At 35.4% G+C, this 20,951-nt stretch overlaps 1 protein-coding gene across 1 annotated transcript in view; it reads left to right on the forward strand.

The window, feature by feature from the left end:
* Nucleotides 1-20,438: 20,438 nt before the first annotated feature.
* The window catches only part of LOC141543747 (sodium-coupled neutral amino acid symporter 1-like), a 72,452-nt gene continuing 71,939 nt past the window's right edge, over nucleotides 20,439-20,951 (forward strand). Inside the window, exon 1 of the mRNA XM_074269451.1 lies at nucleotides 20,439-20,881. Coding sequence (XP_074125552.1) covers nucleotides 20,867-20,881 — 15 coding nt within the window. The 5' untranslated portion in view covers nucleotides 20,439-20,866. The remainder of the gene's footprint in view (nucleotides 20,882-20,951) is intronic.

Consider the following 20,951-nt stretch of genomic DNA (forward strand, 5'->3'; position numbering starts at 1 on the left):
ACAGTTATAATATAAAAAAGAAACTAGAGGTAGAAAGGAAATTGTATCAGAAAAGGGTAAAGTGGGGGTACTATATCTCACGAAGAAGCAAAGGAAACCTATTATATCTGACTGAAAGAAGGGAGGGAGATGAACATAATGTGTATCTTACTCTTATCAGAATTGGCTTAAAGAGAAAAATACTAGAAATGTTTGATTTACAAAGAAACTTCTCCCATCTCATTGAAAAGTGGGAGGGGAAAAGTGAAAAGGGGAAGAAGTAAGAAAGAAATACAGAAATTGTGAGGAAAAGGGGTAAGAAAAGGGGAGGAATTCTAAGATGGGAGATCCTAAAAAGGAAGGGCTGTGAAAGGCAAGTGGTGCTTACAAGTTTAATACTGGGGAGGAGGATAAGGGGGAAGGAAAGGAGAAAAGCATAAGCAAGGGTTAACAAGATGGCAAGAAATACAGAATTTTAACTATCAATGTGAATGTGTTTCTTTCACAAAACAGAAGCAGTTAGCAAACTGGATTAAAAGTCAGAAACCTACAGTATGTTGTTTACCAAAAATACATTTAAAACAGTGATACATACAGAGTAAAAGTAAAAGGCTGGTGCAGAATCTATTATGCTTCAGGTGAAAAAAAAACAACAGGGGTAGCAATCCTTATCTCAGATCAAGCAAAAGAAAAAATAAATCTAATTAAAAGAGATAAGGAAGGAAACTATATCTTGCTAAACCAAGTGGTAGAACATCCAAATTCCTAGAAGAGAAGTTAAGTGAGCTGCAAGAAGAAAGAGATAGCACAAGTATACAAGTGGGGTATCTCAACTTTGCTCTCTCATAACTAGATAGATCTAAATACAAAATTAATAAGAAAGAAGTTAAGGAGATAAATAGAATTTTAGAAAAGTTAGGTAGGATAGATTTTTGGAGAAAATTGAATGGAGACAGAAAGGAGTATACTTTTTTCCTTGGTGGTACATGGATTCTATAAAAAAATTGACCATGTATTGGGTCATAAAAACCTCAAAATCAAATGTAGAAAGGCAGAAATAGTAAATGCATCTTTTTTTTTTTATCATATTGCACTAAGAATCACATGTAATAAAGATACATGGAAAAATAGAGCAAAATTAATTGGAAACTAAATAATCTAGTCCTAAAGAATGTGTGGGTGAAACAACAAATCATAGATACAATTGATAATTTCATCCAAAAAATGACAATAATTAGACAACATACCAAAATTTTTGGGATTCAGTCAAAGCAGTTCTTAGGGAAACTTTATGCTTACTTGCATAAAATAGAGAAAGAGAAGATTAATCAATTAATAAAGAATCAATGCATTAATGAATTAATACAATTTAAAAAGCTAGAAAAAGAACTAATGAAAACTCCCCAAATAAATACCAAATTTGAAATTCTGAAACGGGGAGATTAATAATTTGGTCTTTTTCTAGCCTTTTAAGTTGTAAGCCCAATTCGTTAATCTTCTCTTTCTCAATTTTCTTCAAATAAGCCTCTAAAGATCTAAAATTTCCCCTTATTACTGCTTTAGCTGCATCCCAAAGATTTTGATATGATGTCTCATCATTATCATTATCTTGGGTGAAATTATTAATTGTTTCTATAATTTGCTCTTTCACCCAGTCATTCTTTAAGATGAGATTATTCAGTTTCCAATTACTTTTTGGTCTATTTACCCCTAACTTTTTACTGAATGTAGCTTTTATTGCATTGTGATCTGAGAAGAAGGCATTTATTATTTCTGCCTTCCTACATTTAATTTTGAGATCTTTATGTCCTAGTATATGGTCAATTTTTGTATAGGATCCATGAACTGCTGAGAAGAAAGTATATTCCTTCCTATTGCCATTCAGTTTTCTCCAAAGGTCTATCATACCTAGTTTTTCTAATGTTCTATTTACTTTTTTAATTTCTTTCTTGTTTGTTTTGTGGTTTGATTTGTCTAAATCTGAGAGTGCAAGGTTGAGATCTCCCACTATTATAGTTTTACTGTCTATTTCTTCTTGCAGTTCTCCTAACTTTTCCTTTAGAAAGTTAGATGCTATACCACTTGGTGCATATATGTTTAGTATTGATATGGCTTCATTATTTATGCTACCTTTCAGCAGGATATAGTTTCCTTCCTTATCTTTTTTAACAAGATCTACTTCTGCTTTTGCTTGATCTGAGATAAGGATAGCTACCCCTGCTTTTTTGGCTTTACCTGAAGCATAATAGGCTCTGTTCCAACCTTTTACCTTTACTCTGTATGTATCTCCCTGCTTTAAGTGTGTTTCCTGTAGGCAACATATTGTAGGGTTCTGCTTTTTGATCCAATCTACTATCCGTCTCCGTTTGATGGGATCGTTCATCCCATTTACATTTACAGTTAAAATTACTAATTCTGTATTTCCTGCCATCGTATTATCCCCAGCTTATGCTTTTTTCCCTTGACCCCCCTGATCCCCCTCCCCGATATTTAATTTACAGACCCCCCTTGTGCCGCACAACCCTCCCTCTTTTTTTTTGGATCCCTCCCCCCTCCCTCCAAGTCCCTTCACTTATTCTCCTTTTCCTTTTCCCTTTTCCTCTCCCCCCTTTTAATGAGGTGAGAGAAAATTCTCTGAAAAACAAATATGTTAATTATTTACTCTTTGAGCCTCTTCTGATGAGAGTAAGATTCACACAATGATTCTCCCCCTCACTAAGTTCCCTCAGATATGGTGTATTTTCTATGACTCTTCCTGGGATGTAGTTTCCCTCTTTTTATCACTCCTTCCCCTTTTTCTGAACCGACCTCCTTCCCTTTACTACACCCCCCTTTTTTTCTTTTATATCAGTAAAATCAAATTATCCTTGAGTATTTTTTATATACCCACAACAGAGTTACAGTTCTCAAGGGTTCTGTGTACCTTTTTCTGTTTCTCTTCAGTCTTGTGGATGTAGATCAAATTTTTTGTTTAAGTCTGGTTTTTTTCTTAGAAACATATAGAATTCCTCTGTTTCATTGAATGACCATCTTCTTCCATGGAAAAAGATGCTAAACTTAGCTGGGTAGTTCATTCTTGGTTGCAGTCCTTGATCTTTTGCCTTTCGGAATATCAGGTTCCAGGCCCTTCTATCTTTTAATGTGGAGGCAGCCAGATCTTGGGTGACCCTTATTGTGGCACCTTGGTATTTAAATTGTTTTTTTCTAGCTGCTTGCAGGATTTTCTCCTTTGTGTGGTAATTCTGCAGCTTAGCCACAATATTCCGTGGTGTTCTTTTTTTAGGGTCTATTTCAGAAGGAGTTCGATGAATTCTTTCCACATCTACTTTCCCTTCTGTTTCTATTATCTCTGGACAGTTCTCTTTGATAATTTCCTGTAAAATAGAATCTAGGCTCTTTTTTTGGTCATAGTTTTCGGGAAGTCCAATAATCCGCAGATTATCTCTCCTAGATCTATTTTCCAGGTCTATAGATTTTCCCAGTAAGTATTTGACGTTGTTCTCCAGCTTCTCATTTTTTTTGTTTTGTTTGACTGATTCTTGGGTTCTCTGTGAATCATTCATTTCTATTTGTTCCATCCTGACTTTTAAGGAGTTATTTTCTTCTTTCACAGTTTTTAGTTCTTTTTGTAAATGCCCAATTTCGTTTTTAAATGAGTTATTTTGCTCTATTGAATTTTTTTCCATTTCCCTAATTTTTTTTTTTTGAGAATTATTTTCTTTTTCCAATTCAGAAATTCTATTTTCTTGAGACTTTTTTATCTTTTCCAATTCAGAAATCCTACTTTCCTGTGTTTTTTTAACCTTTTCTAATTCACTAATTTTGTTTCCCTGCATCTCCTGTGAATTCTTTATTTTTTCCAACTCCAATTTCAGGACGTTGTTATTCTCTATCATAACTTCTCTTTCCTTTCCCCATTTTTCTTCGATCTCCCTCAATTTTTTAAGAGCTTCTTCTAGGAGAGAGTTATGTGATGGGGGGCAGGAATCGTTCCCCTTTAGGTTGTTATCTTCTGAATCTTTGCTGTTAACTTCCTCGGGGTTGGATACCCGCTCTTTCTCTGTATAGAAGGAATCTATAGTTTTTCTAGCTTTTTTGCTCATACTTAAAAAAAATCTTTTGGGGTCTGTCCCTGGGGTAGGAAATTATTTACTTCTTTACCAGCTTCCTCCCAGACCGGATGGATGCAGCGGCCCCTGCGCCCGAGCTAAGATAGAGCTCTGGGAGAGAGTTCCCCACCCCCTCCCTGGAAGTGCCTCAGAGGTGATTAGCACTACTGTGCTTCCAGGGCGTAGAATAGTGAAGACAGCAGGAAGCCCAGTCTATGTGTCCGGGTGGGGAGTGGATGTCTGCAGCAGGTGACGTGAGAAGCCCCTGCGCTCAGACTGGAAGTGTCTGCCAGAAACCGCGGTCCCTAGTTCAAAGGTTCCGCTTCTCTGGGACTTCCTGGAGCTGAGTTCCACTCCCTCCAGCTAAGCTAGGCAGTGTGTGTTGCCTTGGGCCGTATCCACCCACTTGTCAGTCTCTTAACTATTCTCAGGAGGGAGCTGAGGCCACACCCCCTGGTGCCGATTCTCTGCTGAGTCACCCCCAGGGTGGGGGGGCGGGGGAATCTAATCTGAGTTTTAAAATATTTTGGCTTTCTCTTCTGAACTGCTAAATAATTAGCAGAGAAGAGCTAACAGCCTGTGCCAGATTCCTTTACCTCAGTGGCTTCTCTGATCCCAGAGCCCTTCCCAGCGCAATGGGCGCAGTGTGCCCCTACCCCACCGTCTGTGCTGGTCTTTCTTATTCCTCCCCTGAGAACTGACCTTTCCTGTTGAAACTCCAGATTCTCTTCAGCTGGTAAGTCGTGCTTCCAGTCCTTGTGGTATCTATCAGTTCTGAGCTAATTCTGAGACTTAATTTATCTAATTGGTTGTGAGGGAGTGAGGACGTTCACTGAGTCGTGTGTTTCTTCTCCGCCATCTTGGCTCCGCCCCCGAAACGGGGAGATTAATAAAATTGAAACAAAACTAAGAGCTGGTTTTATGAAAAAAACCCCCAACAAAATAGATACTTTAATTAATTTGATCAGAAAAAGGAAAGAAGAAAATCAAATTGTTATTATCAAAAATGAAAAAGATTGACTTTCCTCCAGTAGAGAAAATTGGAGCAAGAATTAGAAACTTTTTTTTTTTTGCGCTGAGGTAATTGGGGTTAAGTGACTTGCCCAGGGTCACACAGCTAGGAAGTATTAAGTGTCTGAGACTAGATTTGAACTTAAGTCCTCCTGACTTCAGGGCTGGTGCTCTATCCACTGTGCTACCTAGCTGCCCCAGTCAGGAACTATTTTGCCAAACTGTATTGCCAATAAATATGATAATTTAAGTGAAATGGATGAGTATTTACAAAAACATAGTCTGCCCAGATTAACATAAGAGGAAACAAATTGCTTAAATAGTTCCATTTTAGAAAAAGAAATTGAATAAGCTATTAATCAGCTCCCTAAGAAAAAATCTCCAGAACCAGATAGATTTATATGTGAATTATACCAAACATTTAAAGAACAATTATTCCAATATTATGCAAACTCTTTGGAAAAATAGGGAAAAAAAGGAATCCTACTAAATTATTTTTATGACACAGACAGTGCTGATACCTAAACCAGGTAGGGTTAAAACAGAGACAGAAAATTCTAGGCCAATTTCCCTAATGAATATTGATACAAAAATCTTAAATAAAATATTAGCAAAGAGATTACAGCAAGTTAAGTTATCTCCAGCATAATACACCATGACTAAGTAGGAGTTATACTAGGAATATAAGGCTGGTTCAATATTAAGAAAACCATTAGCATAATTGACTATATCAATAATCAAACTAACAAACATATGATTATCTCAATAGATGCAGAAAAAGCATGTGATAAAATTCAACACCCATTCCTATTAAAACCATTAGAGACTAAAGGCATAAATGGAGTTTTGCTTAAAATGATCAATAGTATCTATTTAAAGCCATCAGCAAGCATCAGATGTAATGAAGATAAACTAAAATCATTCACAATAAGATCAGGGATGAAACAAGGTTGCCCACTATCATTCTTACTATTCAATATTGTATTAGAAATGTTAGCTTTGGTAATAAGAGAAGAAAAAAAGATTAAAGGAATTAAAGTAGGTAATGAGGAAAGCAAATTATCACTCTTTGCAGGTGATATGATAGTGTACTTAGCGAATCCTAGAGAATCAACTAAAAAACTACCTATTTACCACTTTAGGAAAGTTGCAGGATACAAAATAAATCTATATAAATCATCAGCCTTTTAATATATTATCAACAAAGTCTAGCAGCAAGAAATACAAAGAGAAATTCCATTTATAATAACTGTCATTAATATAACCTATTTGGGAGTCTACCTGCCAAGGTAAATAAAGTCAATAACCATATGAACTTAATTACAAAACACTTTTCATACAAATAAAGTCAGATCTAATCCAACTGATGGACATCCACTCAGTTTCTAGTTTCTTGACACCATAAAAAGGGCTGCCACAAACATTTTTGAACTTGTGGGTTCCTTTCCTCCTTTACCATCTCTTTAAGGATACAGCCCAGTAGAGACACTGCTGGATCAAAGAGTATGCAGAATTTGATAGCCACAAAGCCTGATTTTCTTGAGGTATATTTTAAGAAATTATAAATGAAAACTTTATAAGACAAAAGAGTTAATTGACCCTGTTAAAAATAAAAATGTTAGAATAAATGAATAAGGAGGGAAAATTTTAGATCTCACCCCTCAAGATACTTTGAGAAATATAAGCAATTCAAATTTATATTCCTTTGGACAAAGCACCCACATGTAATGGTTGACCTAGTAAAAATAGGAGGAGGAAAATTCAGAACTGGAATTTGTCAGTTGAGTCCCTAGGGGACAGCTACTACTACTACTTACAGCTTCTTGTTCATCCTTTGTTCTCAAAGAAAACCAATGGCATTAGGAGGGTAATGTCTTGGCTTGCAAGAGACTTGGATTTACGTGAGATAGAGCTGTGCAAAGTTATCAGCTTTCTGCTTTAGAGTCTTCAGAATCCAGTGGTAAGAGATAGATCAAGACAACTGTCAATGGCCTCAGATACCCTGGAAAAAGGGTTGCTAGGTGTCTCAATGGAGAGAGCACTGGCCCTGGAGTCAGGGTTGCCTGTATTCAAACCCAGTCTCAGAGAGGTACAATAGTGCTGTATAACCATAAGCAAGTCATTTATTAACACTCCCCTCCCCCAAAGAAAGATGCAGCTGAAGAACTTTTTTTTTTTTAAGCTAAGGTCTTCAAAAAATACATAAATAAAAATGTATTTATTTAAAACTTAAATGCAAACTAAGAAAAAAAAACAAAATAGAAAAAGAAAGACAGGAACAATAACAACAACAACAAAAACCATTGTCATATATCCATATATCCAGAACATCAGGGAGAATTCAAAATATGCAAAAATAAATTTCTGTTTCAAGAAAGCCTGTATAATAATAGAAGACCTTGCATTCATAACTGTCCATTTTTTCTTTTGCTTACTTTTAAGTTTTCTTTTGTTCTCTGCTATGTACTTTTTTACATTACTTTTCCCCTTTTCTCTCCTCACCTCCACCTGCCCCAAGCAATCTTCAGTTAAGCACAGATTAATTTATGTATACATATATCCATATATATATCCATATATATGTATATATATATATATATATACACACATGCACATATAGACACCCAAGACACATATATTTGTATATGTGTATATATACATACCTACTGGAAAGGCTATTTTATTACCCAATTAATCCCAGGGATCCCCACGTGCTGTTTCAATGGATCCAGCCTGGAAGTTTTTACATTTCACACCAGTTAAGCTTCAATCTTAGGGTCTATCTTTGGGTCTTCTCCGTTGCCTTAGGAGGACCCCTGTTTTGCCCCAAATCTTATTTGTTTTTCACTGGTCTACATTTGCCCAGAAATGCAATTTTGTTTTATTTGTGGAGGAAATCTAGAATGCTTAGAATTTTCTGACTTATTCCACCATCTTCCCACAATCCTCTCTCTAAGCAAGAGTCTTTCCAAGGTCTCAGTTTGTCTGAGATAATGCCCATTCAGTAATTAAAGATTAGGTAAATACTGAAGCAAAAAAAATGACCTATTTATCTTTGTAAAAGAACCAGATTGGGAAGAGGCCAGAGTTTCTGACAAGAACAGAAACAATTCTCAGAAAGACTTACTTAAAACTCCAAATGGGAAATAAAAGAAACTTTTATTTTAAGCTGAGACAACAAATAGGCAGAAAAGCCTATTTTCTAGCAGACTGTTACCCTAAAAGTGATCCATATCTTAACCCCTACAAATTTTTCATTTTAACTTTTGTTTTATTAGAGTATAAGTTCATATAAAGACAACAATCTAACTACCACCTCCAGCTAATTATTAAAATTGGAGAGAGCTAATTCTGAATGTATAGGAAAGAGTATGTTCAGTCCCTTAAGAACTCCCTCTTCTGTATCTACTGTATGAGCCAGAACAAGACAGAATGCAAAACTCAGAATGGGAACCTGGGATGGAAAATATCATAGGGCTCAGTCGGTAGAGCATGAGACTCTTAATCTCAGAATCTTGGGTTCAAGTTTTACATTAGGTGCCAAAGTATAATGTTCAGGCTAGTTTTCTGGAGGACCTCAGGATCAGCTCAAGTCCTTGGTCTTAGTGGAAGAGTGAAGAAGGCAGGACAGTCACCATGGAAGCTGGTCAAAGATGGAGTAAATCATTTCCAGTCCTTCTCAGCCCTTATATATCTTAGTACAATTACATCATTACAGCCTACTGAATATGTGTGAACTAGAGAACCATTACATCACCATAGTAAGTACTAAGTATATATGTGAAGTAGAGAACTGTCATCTCATTACTCACTTCATCGTAAGTATCCTTGTTTCAAGTATGCTTCTCCAGAGTTCTGGCCCTCTGCACTAAACAAACCCTTTAATAGCCTCTCTCTTGAATTACTTCATGACATCTTACATTTTGCTTTTGAGGTATGTAAGAATTTTGGCAAAAAAAAATTGGCCAAAAAAATGTTGTTTAGCTTCTGAGGTATATACAGTTTACAAATATTCTAAGGTGTAGTGGATAGAGCAGCAAGCTTGGAATCAGGAAGAATCTTCCTCCTGAGTTGAAATCTGACCCTAGACATTTACTAAATGTGACCCCAGATGAGTCATTATTTGCCTCAGTTTCTTATTTAAAATGAACTGGAGAAAGAAATGGCAAACTCCATTTTACATTTTTAAACAGTACTCCAGTACTGTTGCAAAATTAGCTTCCAAATGAGGTCACAAAGAGTCAAACATAGCTGAAATAATTGAAAAAAAAATTAGGATAATAGTACAACATACAAGGGTTGTTGTGAGGATCCAATGAGATAATTATTATAAAACACAGCACTGTACTTGATACTGAAAAAATTAACATAATAGGCCAAATGGTACAAGATACACAAAAATACAATGAAGAGAGGGATTCCTTAAAAAAGCAAAATTGGCCAAATGGAAAAAGACAAAAGCTAACTGAAGAAAATGATTATTTAAAATTTTGAATTAATTAAAAAGATGCTAATGATTCCATGAGAAATCAAAAAACAATAAAACAAAATCAAAAGAATGAAAAAATAAAAGAAAATGTAAACTACTTCATAAGAGAAATAACTGGCTTATAAAATAGATCCAGGATAGATAACTTAAGAATTATTAGATTATGTAAAAGCCATGCTAAAAAAAAAAAAACCCAACCCAGATATCATTTTTGAAGAAATTATCAGGAAAACTGCCCTGCTAGAGGGAAAAAGAGAAATTGAAAGAACCCATTAATCACCTCCTAAAATAGAACCTAAAAAGAAAACTCCCAGAATATTCTAGCCAAATTCCAAAGTTCCCTTCCATTGTTCTTTGGTTGGTTTTCTGGTCATCTTGGAGAGTCTTGGGACAGCTTTCATTTCAGTGCAGTAATCACCACAAGAGTAGCCAGGGATTAAAGTCCAAATCCTTTATTATGTGTCTCAAAGTCTTGTCTCCTTTCCTGGGGCCTGGTTAGCTTTCTTATAGTCCATGTTCTTTATTATTTCCTTCCTGGGGCTGAGCAACTTTTTAGAGAGCCTTTCAGACTGGCCTTAGTCTCAGTGGAGAAATGCAGGAGGAGAGCCTGCCACTAGTGGCCTGACTGAAAATCGGATGAATGTGGGTCCTTGGTTCCAAGAGCTTGAGCTTCCACCTGTCTTCTCTGCTTCTCTTCTGTGGCTCTCAGTCCCTGCTTATATACTCCACACTGAGTATAAACCAATCATGATATCACTAGGAAACCATTATTTGTTGTAAGATTAAATCAGTCATATTGAATTTAGAAAACATCATGCTAAACTAGATAACCACTGGCTTAACACCTTGTAAGAATCCTTGTTTCTGAGTTCTGGCCTATAACATTCCCTGACCAAGAAGAAAATATTTAAAGCAGCCAGAAAGTAACCACTGAAATATGATATAGTCATAGTCAGGATAGAGTCAGGATTAGAATATCATAATCTGGAGGGCAAAGGAGTTAGGATTACTGCCAAGAATTAACTAACCAACAACACTTAATTTGAAATTCTTTGTGATCAAATTGTTATTCAATGAAATAGAAAACTTTCAAGCATTCCTGATGAAAAGAATAGAGATGAATAAAAAAAATCTGACTTTCAAATACAAGACTGAAGAGAAGCATAAAAAGGGAATCAAGAAAGAGAAATTGTAAGAGATTCAGTAAGATTAAACAGTTTATAATCCTACATGGGAGTATGATACAGATAAGTTCTAAGAACTTTCTTATTACTAGGGGAGTTAAAAAGAGTATACATAGAGCACACAGGTGTAAATTTAATACAATGGGATGATATATATAAATATAAAATTAAAAGACGAGAAAGAGGAATGCACTGAGAAGGAAAAGGAGAAGTAGAATGTGAAAAAATATCTCACATATAAGAGGCACTGAAGAGCTTTTACAGTCAAGGGAAAGATGAGAGAGTTGAAGGGGAGTGCTTAAATCTTACTCTCATTGGAATTATCTCAAAGAGATAATAATATACACTCTAATAATCTGTATTATTTTTCTTGATTATTTGCTTAATTGTGTCCAACTCATTGTGACTCCATATATCATGGTATGCCAATATCTGTTATTCTCCACTATTTCTCAAAGTCTCATTGCTTCCATGACACTATTTATCCATCTCATCTTCTGCCATCTCCTTTTCCTTTTGTCTTCAATCTTTCCTAACATCAAAGTCTTTTCCAATGACTTCTGTCTCCTCATTACGTAGTCAAAGTACTAAAACTTCAGCTTCAGTTTTGACTTTCCAATGAATAGCCTGAATTAATTTCTTCTAAGTATTGACTGATTTGACCTCCTTCTTCTCCAGCATCACAATTTAAAAGTGTCATTTCTGCAATGCTTAGCTTTCCTTTTAGTCTAACTCTCCAAGACATATATTGCCACTGGAAAATTCATAATTTTGTCACCAATGTAACTCCTCTGTTTTTTATGTTGTCCAGATTTGTCATAGTTTTCCTTCCAAGAGGAAAATATCTTAATTTCATGGCTTCAGTAACCATCTGCAGTTATCTTTGAGCCCAAGAATATAAAATCTGACATTACTTTCTTTTTTTTTCTCAATCAATGTGCTGGGAAATAATTGGACCAGTTGCCAAGATCTTAGTTTCTGGTTAATTTTTTTTCAATGTTAAGCTTCAAGCCATCTTTTATACTCTTCTTCAGCAGTTCTTATTATGGTGGCAAAAAATAACAACTAGAAAGAGTATAACCACTAGATTTCTTACTGTTTTACATATTTCCTCAGTGGAAAATTTATGCCTCCCAGACATATAATAATTTTATGACAAAAGTAATTATGTGATTGGCATGTGATAATTTCACATTTTCTGTTTCAAATTGGCCAAGCAATAAATATGTTAGATAATTTAGTTCCAGTGTGTCTAAAAAAATTAAAACCTAAGTCTCTGGTAATACTGAACTAACTTTATTTATTATTTTAAGACTGAAGTGCATTGTCATTGCTACAAATTTGCACATATTGTTCCTTCTTCCTAACTAGCTTTGTCCTTTTCTACTTTCTGAACCCTCCTGAGTGATCTTCAAGGTCCACCTCAATGTTTACTTTTTCCATGTGACCTACTGTGATGAATGAAAAGTTTGAGAGACATAATTTATGGGTAATTCATGATTAATTAATTAGGACTAGCAAATAATTAATAGATTGAGGCCAGTGGCTTTTTCTCTATAAACCAAAGGTTGGAAATAAACTCGGGTTAATAATCAATGAGAAAATGGACATTTTAATGAGATGGGCAAAAAGTCGTCAGCTCCTTCTACTGAATGTATGACCTAATCATGAGACTCAGACACCTTTAGTAATCTGGACAGAAGAATCCATCTCGACCCAAATCATTCTAGGTAGTTTTCCCCTCCAAAAGCTATATCACTCTATATTCTAATGGAAGGTTCCAAATTCAAGGATTATTTCCTAAGCACAAGATCTCATCTACATTCTGTTTATAAGGTTTTCTCATTGGGTAAGATGCCACCTAAGATCTAAAAAGCCTGAGGATTCGGGCAATCTCATCTGTCAGCAATGTCCTTTAGGGAATGACTAAATAACCTACAGGGGCTGGTTTTTAACTGAGGAAATAGGAAGGGAAAACCTCAATCTTAATTTAATAATTGGTTATTATCATAAAAGAAAATAATAACTTATTTCACTATGTTGTCATTCAGTTGGGTGTTACTCTTTGTGATTCCTTTTGGGGTTTTCTTGGCAAAGATGCTAGGGTGATTTGCCATTTCCTTCTCTAGTTCATTTTACAGATGAGAAAACGAGGCAAACAAAGTTAAATGACATTGAGTTAAGGGTCACACACAATAAGCATCTGAGACCAGATTTGAAGTCAGAAAGACGATTTCATGTGATTCCAGGTCTGCTACTCCAGCCACTGGACCACCTAGCTGCCCCCATATGGCCTATACCATTTCTATGTCATTCATTTATTATTTATTTTATGAAAATATTAGAAGGAAAAAAACAACAGGAACAACAAAAAAATGAAACTAGTATGCTTCAAGTTGCATTCAAATTCCATGGTTCTCTCTCCTGATATGGATAGTATTTTTCATCATGGATCTTTTGGAATTATCTTAGATTATTGTTTTAGATTATTCCTTCAGGAGAAAAGGTGGATATTCAGGGAAATAAAGGATTTTCAACTGTTTGTGATGAAAAGATTAGAGCTGAATAAAAAATTTGATTTTCAAATAAAGGACTCTGGAGAAGCACATGGAAGAAATCAGGAAAGGGATATCATAAGGTACTTAATAATCTTTATATGTTTACATTCCTATATGTAAGGATGATCCTTATAACATTCTAACTTTCTCATTATTAGGGCAGTTAGAAAGAGTATATATAGAGAGAGGATATAGGTGTAAGTTGAATATGAAGGGATAATATCTAAAACTAATAAAATTGAGGAGAGGAATGTACTGGGAAAATGGGAAATGGAGATGTGGAATGGTATAAATTATCTGCCATTAAAGAGGCAAGAAAAAGCTTTTACAATGGAGGGGAAAGGGAGTGAGTCAACCTTATTCTCATCAGAATTGGCTTCAAAGAAAAAATAATATACACACTCAATATGGATTTAGAAATCTGTCTTACTAATGGTCAAAGGATATGAATAGACAATTTTCAGATGAAGAAATTAAAACCATTTTCAGTTAGTGCCACATCAACCAAACTTCCAAGAAATTATTTTACAGAGCTAGAAAAAATATTAACAAAGTTTAATCTGGAAGAACGAAAGGTCAAGAATTTCAAGGAAATTAATGAAAAAATGCAAATGAAGGTTGCCTGGCTATACAAGACCTAAATCTATATTATAAAGAAGCATGGTCATCAAAACTATTTAGTACTGGCTAAGAAATACAGTAATTGATCAATGGAATAGTCAATGACTATAGTGAGCTAGTGTTTGATAAATCCAAAGACACCAGATTTTCAGATAAGAAGTCACTATCTGACAAAAATTGCTGGAAAAATGAGAAATTAGTATGACAGAAACTAGGCACTGACCCATATCTAACATCCTATACCAAAATAAGGTAGAAATGGATTCACAATGTAGACATAAAGAATATTATAAGCAAATTAGAAGAACAAAAGATAGTTGACCTCTTAGGGATGTAGAGAAAGAAGGAACTTATGGCAAAAGAAGAACAGGAGTACATTACTGAACACAAAATGGATAATTTTGATCATATTAAATTAAAAAGGCTTTGTACAAACAAAACCAATGAATACAAGATTAGAAGGGAAGCAGAAAACTGGGAAATTTTTTTTTACATTCAAGGGTTCTGATAAAGGCCAAAGATTGTCATATTTATAAGAATCAAGCCATTCTCCAATTGATAAATGGTCAAAGGATATGAACAGACAATTTTCAGATGAAATTAAAACCATTTTAGTCATATGAAAAGGTACTCTAAATCACTCAAAGTTTGATTGCCAAATCAAGACAACTTTGAGATACCACTACACACCCTCAGATTGACTAAAATGACAGGTAAAGATAATGAAGAATATTGAAGGAGATGTGGGAAAACTGGGACACTAATAAATTGTTGGTGGAGTTGTGCACTGATTCAACAATTCTGGAGAGCAATTTGGAACTATGCCCAAAAGGCTATGAAACTGTGCATACCCTTTGATCCAGCAGTGTTTCTACTGGGCACGTATCCCAAAGAGATCTTAAAGGAAGGAAAGGGACCTGGTGTGTAAAATGTTTGTGGCAGGCCTTTTTGTAGTGGCCAGAAACTAGAAACTGAGTGGATGCCAATCAATTGGAGAATAGCTGAATAAATTATGGTATATGAATGTTATGGATTATTATTGTTCTATAAGAAACTATCAGCAGGATGATTTCAGAAAGGCCTGGAGAGACTTACATGAGCTGATGTTGAGTGAAATAAGCAGAACCAGTAGATCAATGTGCACAGCAACAAGATTATATGATTATCAATTCTGATGGACGTGCCTCTCTTCAGCAATGAGATGATTCATGCCAGTTCCAGTGGTCTTGTGATGAAGCGAGCTATCTACATCCAGAAAGAGGACTATGGGAACTGAGTATCACAACATTGTATTTTCACTCTTTTTGTTGTTGTTTGCTTACATTTTGTTTTGTTTCTCATTTTCTTTCCTTTTTGATCTGATTTTTCTTGTGCAACGTGATATTTGTGAAAATATGCATAGAAAAATTGCACATGTTTAACATACATTGGATTACTTGCTGTATAGGGGAGGAGGTGGGGGAAAGAGAGGGAAAAAATTTGGAACACAAGGTTTTGCAAAGGTGAAAGTTGAAAATTATCCATGCATATGTTTTGAAAATATAAAGCTTGAATAATAAAAAATGAGATCTATCTTACCTGCAGGAAAGTAGGAGGAGAAAGTTCTATGGGAAGACGGGGATAATAGAACATATATTGGGGAAGAGGATGGTCAATAGCAAAATACTTCTGAGTAAGTGAAAGGAGGTGAAAGGAGAAGGAATAGAATGAACAGTGACAAAATAGAATTAACATTAGAAATTGGGAAAAGAATTTTGAACCAAGTTTCTCTGATGAAAACAGTTTTCAAATATATAGGGACATGAGTAAAATTTATTTAAAAAAAAAGAGTCATTCTTCAATTGATAAATGATCAAAAGATATGGACAATGCCCAAAGAGCTTTAAAATCATACATATCCTTTGACATAACAATACTACTACTAGGCATAAATCACAAAAGAGATAAAATAACAAAGGAAAAAGACCTATGTGTACAAAAATATTTATAGAAGCTCTCTTCTCATTGGAATCTGAGGAGATCAACTGGAAAATGGCTGAATAAACTGTGGTATGTAATTATGATAGAACATTAGTACTCTATGAAAAATAATGATCAGGATGCTCTCAGAAAAATCTGGAGTGGGCAGCTAGGTGGTGCAGTGGATAGAGCACCAGCCCTGAATTCAGGAGGAGTTCAAATCTGGTCTCAGACACTTAACACTCCTAACTGTGTGACCCTGGGCAAGTCACTTAACCCCAGCATCGGGGGAAAAAAATCTAGAAAGTCCTCTATAAACTCAAGTAAAACGAAATGCATTGTTTACAAAGTAATAGTGATGTTGTGGGATGATCAGCTATGAATTACTTTGCCATTCTCAGCAATACAATGATCCACAAGTACTCTGAAAAAATGCTATCCATATCCAGAGAAAGAACTGATTGCTTCTGAATATAGGCATGACCCCCTTTTTAAAAACTTTTTTTCTCGATTTTTTTTGGGGGGGAGGGAGGAATTTATGTTTTCTTTTACATAACTCTTATGGAAATGTTTTGGATAGTTTCAAATGTATCTTCTTAAAGGTGGCTGAGGTGAGGAGGAAGGGAAAGAGTCTGGAACTCAAAGTTTTCAAAACAAATGTAAAATATTGTTTTACATGTAACTGGGGAAAATAAAAAATATTAAATATAATGTGAATTAAATTTTAAAAAGTGGGAACTCAGATGAAACTGTGCTTTAAGGCCTTATTAGATCAGAACTGTATGCAAGAAAAATACTGCTTTTCACAGTTCTGAAAAACATCCAAAAAGTACTCTTCCAATTAGAAAAAAAAGGCTCATCCAACACTGTGTGTGGTATTTTTTTCACAACAGGCTATTAAATATCATTGCTGATGATCTCATATGTCATATTTCATCCATCACAAATATTTTCATGAACAATGTTTTGATTAACATAATATTGACATGTTCTTAAGTAGCTAAAATACATTGTTTTTATAGTAAATTTATTTCAAATTGTGAAAGCAAAAGAAGTTTTAAAAATAGTCATTTGAAAACAAAGGAATGGGATTGAATATGTAAGTTTTATCATATACACCATTTCTAACTTATTTTTAAAAACAAGTTTATGTACAATCTGGGATAGTTTTAATTGCCAGAACATAAGATGCATAATATAATACACAGAATCCATAAAATTGCATTTCTCAAGATGTTCTGCATAATTTTAGTGTTGCATACAATGTATATAGGAGTTTCAGTAGAATTTCCACTTGTGTTAAAATTTTATCTTGTTCTTATTGCTTTGACTCCTTTTCCCCTTCCAGTCAGTATAGTAAATATCCAATATAAAGTGGCAATAGTAGGAAGTTAGATTGCAAAAGGGAATATAGAAGTTATACACAAACTTTCCAAAGATCAAAGGAGCATAATTTGCAAAGTGCATCTCATATTAACCAGAAATTATATTTTGAGACTATGGGCTAAGCAAGGAAAGCCATCTAGGCTTTGCTATCAAGGATTTTTGGTCTTGTAATGTGAAAATCTCAGATAAGCTCTCCACATAGACCAGCTGAATACCAAACAGTGCTGATAACTTTGAGATGACATGAATATTTTAAATTTAAAGTTTCACTTAAATGTAATGTTTTATCAACAACTTTAAGATAAAGTGATTTGTTCAAAGCTGCCCCTAAGATTGCTGGCCTTCCTTTATCACTGTAACTGAGTCCCCATATCATGTCTCTATTAACCCTTTTTGATGCTTGTTTCTATATTTGTTTTGTTTTTTCCCTTTTTGAATAGCTTATTATTTTTCCAAATACATGCAAAGATAATTTTCAGCATTCACCTTGCAAAACCTTGTGTTTTCCTCTCCCTCCATAGAAAGCACATGATCCAATATAAGTTAAACATGTACAATTCTTCAAAACATATTTCTTTCAAAACAATTCTTCATAACATATGCTGCCCAAGAAAAATTATCTCATGATTCAGACCATTTCCAATGATCTTGTAATGAAGAGAGCCATCTATACCCAAAGAGAGGATTGAAGGAGCTGAGTGTGGACCACAACACAGCATTCTCACTCTTTCTGTTGTTGTTTGCTTTCATTTTGTTTCCTTTCCCAGTTTTTTTTCTTCTAGATCTGATTTTTCTTGTGCAGCAAGATAACTGTATAAATATATATATATATACATATATATAAATACATATATTTAATTTAACATATATTTTAACATATTTAACATGTATTAGATTACCTGCCATCTAAGGGAGTGGGTGGAGGAAAAAAAGGGATAATTTGGAACAGAAGGCTTTGCAAGGATCAGTATTGAAAAATTATTCATGTATATGTTTTGTAAATAAAAGGCTTTAATAAAAAATTTTAAAAAGAAAAATCATCTCTGTACTTTTTGTGCTATTTTTCTCTAAACCCTCTCAGTTTTATTAAAGTGTGATTAACATCTAGCTTCCTGTTGCCAACAGGTTCTTTCCTAAGAGTACTCAAAGAACTGGACTTCCTGCCTCATTTAATAATCTTAAATTAATTGCAATTCTATTCAATTGGCCACAACAACCAAGGTGCTCTAAGGGAAACAGCATCAGCCAGCTAATTAGCAAAGTGAATCCAACTATTAGACATTTTAGCTAAGAGGTGTAGAGGGCTAGTAAACACATTTTTTACTTTTCAAGGGTATCTTGCCCAATTGTATTGCCTGCTTCCAGAGATAGCAGAGCTCATTTACATCCCCCAAAATGAGTTCCCAGACAGGAACTGTATACTCCTTTTCAATTGAAGTGTGTATATAAAGGGTTAAAGCTTTACAAGGAATTTTAAAAGGATAATTTTTTTCTGTCTTCTGAACGTGGTATCTTTATTGTATTCCTCTCTTCCCCTTCCTTTTCCCCTTCAACTGTTCCCTTTTTGCCCAAAATATATTGCTACCTGTCTTCACAAGCTGTAATCCCTCCCCCAAATCACCCCAATTCTTCTCCTTCTATCTCTTCCCCACTTCCATTCTCTCCAACGGTGGTCCTGATGGAGATACAGCTTCTAAGAGAAACACAGCAGTAATTCTGAGGCCCCCAGACCTTAAAAGTGCTATTGTTCTAATAATCTATCAATGATCCTAAAGTCTTTGGGCTTTAGGAATATTATAGTACAGTCCTAGAAACTTTCCTGACTGCCAGATAACAATCTGTGGGTCAGTAATAAAAGAGTTTTGTTGAGGTGCATAGCAGACCATCCCTCAGTTCTACCTCTGGGCCATAAAATTAGCATATCAGTGACACAAAGAACCAGATCTCACTGTCTTTTCTTATAAATGTGTCTTCTTGCTCCTGGTTCTTAGCTAAAATCCTTTTGGAACTTATCTCATTTCAATTGCTGTTATAATTACAATAAACTTTGGACCTTGACTTGGAGATGAGTTCAAATTATTTTGAGACACTTTGCAACACCAGTTTGTAACCCCAACCTTTTGGGATCCCTTTTGAACCTCAACAGCCCTTTCCTTTCCTCATGTCCACAGCAAACTGAAACAACCCTATTAATACACAGAAATGTTAATTAAACCTTTTAATGTAGGAAAAAGGGATCATTTTTGTGTTCATGTAGAGTTCCCTAAAAAGGCCATGATTGAATCATTTTCCTAAATTCAAATCCGGCCTCATTTACTTACTATCTGTATGATCCTGGGCAATGTACTTTTCTTATTTGCCTCAGTTTCCTTATCTGAAAAATGAGCTGGAGAAGGATATGGCAAACTCCTTCAGTATGTTTAATGAGGGAAAGGAAAGGGGGAACCCCATTTCTCGGCACAAAGATCCCATGAGGCGCAGTGTCCCCTGTAAATGAATTTACAGGCCGAAAAACCTAGATTGATATATAAGGTTTATTGTAGAAATTTGGAAGTAAAGCTCAGTTAGAAAGACGCCAGGGCCAGAGGTGGCCGCTGGGTGGGCAGGAACCCTTACGTGGCCGGAAGGATACCATGTGTTGGGAGGAAGGGCTCCTGCAAAGAGAGAGCTCCAGCTTAGCTTTTTTATACCTAAAAGGAAATGGGTGGTACCCCAAGTTCTTGGCGGGCTTTTCAGTTAACTCAGATCCGATGAGGGGGCTGGGGGAAGCTGAGCAGATAGTGGGGGTTGGGCCCAGATATTCAAAAGGGTGCTTTTGACCAGGATTTATGAATCAAGGTCAGCCATGGGGGTTGGGCAATTAGAAAGGAATCGTAAAGGGACCTCAACCCCTATCATCTTTGCCAAAAAAAACCACTCCAATTGGAATCACAATTGAACAACAACAACATGTGTCTTGAGTGGTAAGCTATTTTTTGACTGGTTGAGAAAGGCAAGATATTTCTTCCTCGAAGCATAGTCACAGGTGGATTAGTTAGCATCTCCCCAGTGCTAGCAATACTGGGAATAACCTATCATGGGCAAGAATAAGCCTTTGTGAGGTAGTTTTAGGGAATATATAAGTACAAGCCACACGTCTTCAGGAGACATTAGGGAAATAGAGAGCCACCAACAGAAGACCACCCCCTCTCACTCCATAGTCTTGAACTATTCTAAGAACTGTGTGTATCTCCTTCCTGGTTACTGTGTACCCTGGCAACCAATATAGCTACTATATGATTCAGAGGCAAGGAAGATGGCTTGGAGCATCATGGTCCTGTATTTACTATTGTTCTTACTGGAGTTATTTTCCTAGTCTGGTGGATTCTGGTGTCTGCTGAATTCCTAGACTGTCCTAGTCTGAGTTTCGTTCATAAATTGGACAAGTTTTGTCCGAGGAATCCCTTATCCTCACACTCGCTGGGACCCTGAAGTATTTGTCAGTTCTGGACACTTATTGAGATTGCTGAATGATTGTGATTGCATTTCCTAACAACTTCTTGTCACAATTATAAAGAATTATAAAGGAAAATGTCTTCTGGAGAGGTAAGCTGAATATCTACCTTTACTCTGTCCTCCCTGCTCCCTTTTCCCCCTTTTAGGAAGACAAGGAAGC

The sequence above is a fragment of the Sminthopsis crassicaudata genome, chromosome 5 (genome assembly GCF_048593235.1).
Source record: "Sminthopsis crassicaudata isolate SCR6 chromosome 5, ASM4859323v1, whole genome shotgun sequence".
Taxonomy (NCBI): Eukaryota; Metazoa; Chordata; class Mammalia; order Dasyuromorphia; family Dasyuridae; genus Sminthopsis; species Sminthopsis crassicaudata.